The sequence below is a fragment of the Wasmannia auropunctata genome, unplaced genomic scaffold, assembly GCF_000956235.1.
Source record: "Wasmannia auropunctata unplaced genomic scaffold, wasmannia.A_1.0 LD336051.1, whole genome shotgun sequence".
NCBI lineage: Eukaryota > Metazoa > Arthropoda > Insecta > Hymenoptera > Formicidae > Wasmannia > Wasmannia auropunctata.
Genome location: NW_012026839.1, coordinates 199,341 through 205,548, shown reverse-complemented (window position 1 = coordinate 205,548; position 6,208 = coordinate 199,341). Strand labels below are relative to the sequence as shown.

At 47.6% G+C, this 6,208-nt stretch overlaps 2 protein-coding genes across 2 annotated transcripts in view; one reads left to right on the top strand and one right to left on the bottom strand.

Annotated features, from left to right (window-relative positions):
• The first annotated feature begins 854 nt into the window (after positions 1 to 854).
• Positions 855 to 6,208, top strand: part of LOC105451451 (putative transcription factor SOX-15) — a 19,688-nt gene continuing 14,334 nt past the window's right edge. Inside the window, exon 1 of the mRNA XM_011691898.1 lies at positions 855 to 1,230. Coding sequence (XP_011690200.1) covers positions 963 to 1,230 — 268 coding nt within the window. The 5' untranslated portion in view covers positions 855 to 962. The remainder of the gene's footprint in view (positions 1,231 to 6,208) is intronic.
• Positions 4,682 to 6,208, bottom strand: part of LOC105451452 (out at first protein) — a 25,097-nt gene continuing 23,570 nt past the window's right edge. Inside the window, exon 5 of the mRNA XM_011691900.1 lies at positions 4,682 to 5,637. Within this exon, the coding sequence (XP_011690202.1) occupies positions 5,636 to 5,637 (2 nt within the window). The 3' untranslated portion in view covers positions 4,682 to 5,635. The remainder of the gene's footprint in view (positions 5,638 to 6,208) is intronic.

The window sequence follows — 6,208 nt, the reverse complement described above, 5'->3', positions numbered from 1 at the left end:
CACTGATTATCAGATTTAGAGAGTATAATAATTATATATTGTATTTAAACACACAATAATAAACTGTGTAAACTATAATGCATTATATAAACAGAAGACTGCTCATATTTTTGCGGTGACCAAACAATAGACGTGCACAAAGTAAATTGATTATTCGATCGAAGAAAAACGTATATAGAATACAACTGGACGCATTCTCTTTCGGTTTTTGCAGGATGCTGGACAATTATGACAGGGGTGAGGTGACACCACCACCGGCGGTGAGTGGCTACGGCGGCTCCCCCGGGCTCTTGGCGCTCCATTCCTCGCTTTACGCGACTCCAACGTCGCGGGCCTACGACATCGACTCCGGTATCGACGGCAACGACAGCTCGATGCCCATCGACACCCAAATCATCTCGGTACGGTGTTTCGATCCGATTTCGGATTCCGCGGTACAGTGTATACTTGTATAAGTCTGTCGCGTTCTCGAAATAGAATCCGCGTGCTTCCGCCAGTTGCACATGCCGCGTATACTTTCGCGCCGGGCCGTTGTAAACACACCTACGTAAAGCGCGCGCGTACAACTATTCGATACAACGAAACGCACGAGTACAAAGTCACGTGGAACAATGGCAGCCGGAGGAAACAATAGCAAAATCCGTACGATCGACTCACATTTAAATCTCGGTTCGTCGTTAGCCTTGTCGTTAGTCATCGCCTCTTAACGATACCGTTGTCAGCGCCATTCGCCAAATATAAATTTACCGTATTCGACATCTTCATATTTCAATACAAGACGTACTTCTCGTTCTCGTTTCGTGGTTGCGTCGCGTCACGTATATGTAGAACTGGCGTGTATAGAGCGAGAGATAATGTTCACGCTCTTAACACACGTGTGTTAGCCGGGTAAATAAATGTCGGACGCGTTCACGAGGATATGTCTCACGGAATGCGACGTTTCCTGAAACCAGATACCGAGCATGCTGACCGGCCCGGTGCAACAGCGGCTCGAGGACATGCCCTGGCTGGCCTCCGGCCCGTCGCTGGAATACCAGCCAGGCATCTCACCGATTCCCGCGGGAGTGAAGATGTGCCATCCCGGCGGCGGCGGCACCGCCCAGAGGAGTCTCAAGGAGCAACGGATACGTCGCCCGATGAACGCGTTCATGGTCTGGGCAAAGGTCGAGCGCAAGAAATTGGCCGATGAGAATCCCGATCTCCACAATGCCGATCTCAGCAAGATGCTCGGTAAGTGCGCATGAAATATTTCTCCCTTTTCTCCTCTTCGTCCCTAGAGCGATCTCAGGATGTTTGTAGCTCGCAACAATGTTCATTAATTAACCTTTTAAAGATATCATGTTGACGCTCGTTTTAGCGTTAGAGCCATGCTCATTTTTAGCGTCAAAACAGTTCACACGATCGAAATTAAAGGTGCAAATTCATGAGACGCTCGTTTTAGCGTTAGAGCCATGGCACATAGAAAAACTTAAGCAGTAAGATGTAAGCAGTAAAGAAATCAACATGTTGGATTTTTGGTAATCACGTGACTGACTTTGACACTAGCGTCAAAAAAAGAAGCTGGGTTTTCTCAGCTTCAGCGTCAAAGGTTGTTGCTGTTTTGTTCTGAACATTTTAGATACGAATGATATACTACGATTGATGTTAAACTTGATATTGCCGCTTTTCGTGCAAGCCAACTATAATCACGTAATTTTGACGCCAAAAATGAGCGTTGAGAGTTAGCATGAAAAGGCATCTTTAATGTTTGATATTCGTTAATTTTGATCATGTGATCTGTTTTTTTTTTATGCTAAAAATGAGCGTCGAGCGTCAATATGAAAAGGTACCTTAACGAAATTGGATTCGTGTGAGACGAAATGCATCGAACGCGAGTGTGAAGTAAAAGAATAAATGGAAAAAAAATTAATTGGCCTTTGGAAACTTTTTTATTTGCATATGTTAATTGCCCGAGAAGTTTCCTCAATTGCGACGTATTAATAAGTAAGTCGTAAAAAAGAATAAACGCTATTAGTTTCTCAACAAGGTTCTCATGATTTGCAGCTTTAGAAATCCTCAATGCTTTTAATAGAAACACTGATACATTCAGTTTTCTATGTTAAATAGATCGAGCAATTTATTAAAAAAACATTGTATCTTTTAAAATGCAATTAAGGCGCATCGAGGTTACCTCGTTATAGGAAAATTGTCTATCGCCGGATGCGGCAGAGGCCGAGGTACAAGATTACGGTCTTGTCTTTTATAAAAATAACACATACGCGAAAACACAATGTTGGCTCTGTTCGCGGGAAAAAGGCTTTTCCGCCGGGAAACCGACTCTGGGAATAAGAAAGCAGGAAAAAAAATCTTCCATGCGGCGTGGCGCGGTTATCATTAAATTAATTGCGGGCGTCGGGCGAAAATGTGGAATTAATTCAATTACGCGTTAGAGCCGAAGCTGGATCTTCAATGAGAGACGAGGAGAAAGGTGAGAGCTCCCGACGAGGATCACAACCGAATGAGGGGGAAAAAAAAATTCGTTGCTCGTTACTTAACACGGTCGTCTTTTTTCGCCAAAACGCGCGGTTTTGAGATCGCGAGGTCGAGCACCGTCAAATGTAATTCGGCGGTCTCGAATTTCGTTCGTGTCGTGAATCACCTGCGCGCGATCCGAGATAGAGAAATCGTTCTCTTATCGCGTCGCGCGTCACTCCGCGTCCTCGAGTCCTCTTCACGAATCTGACTGTGACGCGTTACGTTATTGCCCAACACAACGTCCCTCCAAACGGACGTGATGCAGACGTTCGAAGGACGTGACGCGTCGGTAACGCGATCGTTCCGATGATTCGATGCGCGAATCGTCGATTTCACGAAAGCCAGAAAGCTTTGCGGACGCGGTCTTGCGGTTCTTCCGTTTCTCTCTCTTTCTTTTTCTTCGTTATCCTTGGCATGTCTCCCCGGTGTTAAAATACCCGCGAACCCATCATCCGGTACCTAACGATCTGTCAGCGCCGATCGGCGCTCTCTTTCTCTCCCTCTCTCTTTCTTTCTCTCTTTTTACACGTTATCGTGGGCAGGTACACCTTGAATTATCGGCAATTGGCATCCGCAACGTTATTGGCATTTGAACGATCGAGCGGTCGTCGTGCAGAAAATTGTAAACTTCTCCACCTACCTGCCTCTACCTCACCCGTTGCCCATTTCCAGCGCGAGGCATAGTGTGTTTACACTCGCGCGCGCGTGTGCTGCGTGCGTGCACACGTGCTCTCCTCCCTCCTCTTCTCCCCCTCCTTGAGATTGCGTCTTTTTTCTTTTTCTACCTTGCCAATACTTTCTTTGTCTCTCCGTCTCTCTCTCTCTCTCTCTCTCGTCTACGCGCCGACGAGCAAACCCGTAAATCACCAATCTACCCTCTCCGCTCTCCCCACGTTTCTCTCCCTCTCCGCGCCGTTTATCGGCGCGGAGTAAGGAAAACTCCGTCGGGTTTATCGATCAGACATTAGGCGATCGGCGCGATGTTATTGGCATGACGCGGCTCCGATTACTATGCACGCCGGGTCTTTCGCCGCCCCCACTCTTTCCCTCCGTCTTCTTTTTTTTCTCCCCAGACATCCTACATATTCATGCGCGTGCTGTGTGTCGATCCGTCCCGTCCATCCCGTCTATCCATACGTACATGCGTACGTCCGTTAGCCCGTCCATCCGCGCGCGGAACACACGCGTGCAGCGGAGCCGAGCGCGCGCGTGCGAGCGTGTTTTGCGTCGGCGTGCGCACACGCGGGTTCGTACACTTGTACATGCGTACACGTATACGCGCACACGTGCGCATACGTGTACACGTACACGTGTGTACGTACGGCGCGAGTCAGCGTTCGATCGCGTCGATCGCGTCGTCGCTGTCGGGGCACGCAACGCACGATATACGCCGATGGGGGCCGTGTGGGCACCTTATATCCGGTGACACGCGTGCTCGCGCATCTTTATTAATCGTTCGATCGTTAGCCCGCCCTCGGGATCTCGCGCGTCTGTCAACGTTAGAAATTAACGCGTTCGCGCGCGCCCGAATCGCCGCGGCGCGGCCGTCATCGTCACATCCTGGCCGATCGCGCGTCGTCATCATCGTACCATCTCTCGTGAGTCGTGCATGATTCTCGCGGGACGTCGTTAATTCCGTCGTTAATTAGCGGAACGGCGGCGACGGCGGCGATGGTTTATCGCGCGAGGTGGTTTTATCCGCGAGATCGGCTGACTTGAGTGCGGAGAGGAGCGAGAGACCCACGGGAGACGATATACCGCGCTGTCGCTCTTATGTATATACGGTGTATAAACGCCGCGCGCGACGCCACTGCGCCGTGTCGCGGGGACCACCTACGACAAATGTGGCAGCCCGCAAATAATACCGGGCGTGTGTTGTACCACCGGCGACAGCGCCGGGAGATACAGGATTCTAAACTGCCAACGCGGTATCGTGGTTTAGTGCCTCCGATTACTTTCCCTCCTACCCCTACGGGCGACATGCGTATATACGGGATGTCTCTTCGAGAAACAGAGATCGCTAGGCAAAAATGCACGAGGCGACAACAGGCGGCTGTTTCGAAATGCTGTGGCAGCGCCAAACGGTATTATTATTATTCGGTGTCGAAAATTAAAGTAACTCGACTCGAGTAAATCTTGGATGGAGACATAAACAGTGAACGCGAAATTTAGCTTTCTTGGTTCATTTTTTGTGAACGTTCTATTCTTGGCAGAAATCTAATACGAGAATATTATTAGGAGTCATCATTAAACACTAATTGTAAGAGAATCTACGGTAATCGAAATTTTTGTTAATATAATGCTATTCTAAATCGGTTGAAGAAGCCACGATCGAAGAACGGAAAAGACACTCTGTATATTCTCCTTCGCGAGAGGAGGAGAATACCGCGCTCGCGTCTTCTCGTAAAATACCGAATCGCCTTCCGTTCGCGGCCCTTAAACGACGGATCAGCGTGTACAATATCTCACTATAATGGTGCTCGCCGCGGAAGGGCCGATAACGTCGACCTCGTTGGTCGATTTAAGGGACGGTGAGCCGATTGAAAATTATTAGCCGTGCAGGTATACCATAGTCGTCGTTTCACGCCGTTTTGTTTCTCCCCCGAGAAACTTCGGTCCTTGCACGAGTTGACTCGACAATTACATATTTGGACAGAAATTAAAATTTTCGCAAGGGCGATATCGATTGTGCTTAACAAAATCGTGTTCAGATGTAAAAACGTCTAATTGTGAGTCCAGCATCTCCATAAATCTTATTGGGCTAATAAAACGTAATAAGCCGTGCCGAGCCGCGGTGGGATGACCTTTCGGATCGCCGCGAGGTGGGATAGATCGGGGAAAGATTGGCAGCCGATTGAAATTAAATAGACGTGCGCGCGCGCGCGCGGTGGAAGTGCGTAAGAACTGTCTGAACTCGCGAGGGAAAGGCACACTTTTCTTCGCGTACGTACAATACGCGCATATACATATCACTCTCCCGATGCCCCATCCTTCCTTCTTTCCCCGCCATCTCCTCGCGTACCGCTCTTCCCCTCGGTCTCCAACTCGGTCGGCTCTCTCGAACAATAGCACCTCGGCTGCACGGTGGATGAACTTCTGAGGCTGGAATCGGCTCTGCCCACTCTGTAAATTGCATTTTCGTAAAAAATATTCATAGAGGAGAGAGAAGAGAGGGTCGGTCCGATCTAAAGCGGCAGCCTACATCCTGCTGCACGGCTAAATGCAGCGTGGATATATAGGTCTCGATCGCTGATATGCCATTGTACGGAAAAATGGATCATCGTAGCGAGATTTCGACACGGCGAACACACAGATTGAATAAACGTGGAAACGTTACACACAGAGAGAGAATACCGTATAGTCAGGGCTGGGCAAAATACACCATTAAAGTATTTAAAATACAAAATACTAGGAATCTCAGTATTTGAATTACAAAATATAAAATACTTTCAATCTTTTGATTTGAAATACAAAATACAAAATACTTTCAATCTTTCGATTTGAAATACAAAATACAAAATACTTTTAAGTTTGTATTTGAAATACAAAATACTTCTTTAAAATACAACTTTCAATTACAATAATGTATAATATTAAACTCCCCGCTTCAACAGGCCCCTCTCCACTTTTAGAGAGAGAGAAAGAAAAATTGTTTTACTCTCTTACATTTTTTAACAGTATCGGAAGAGCACAC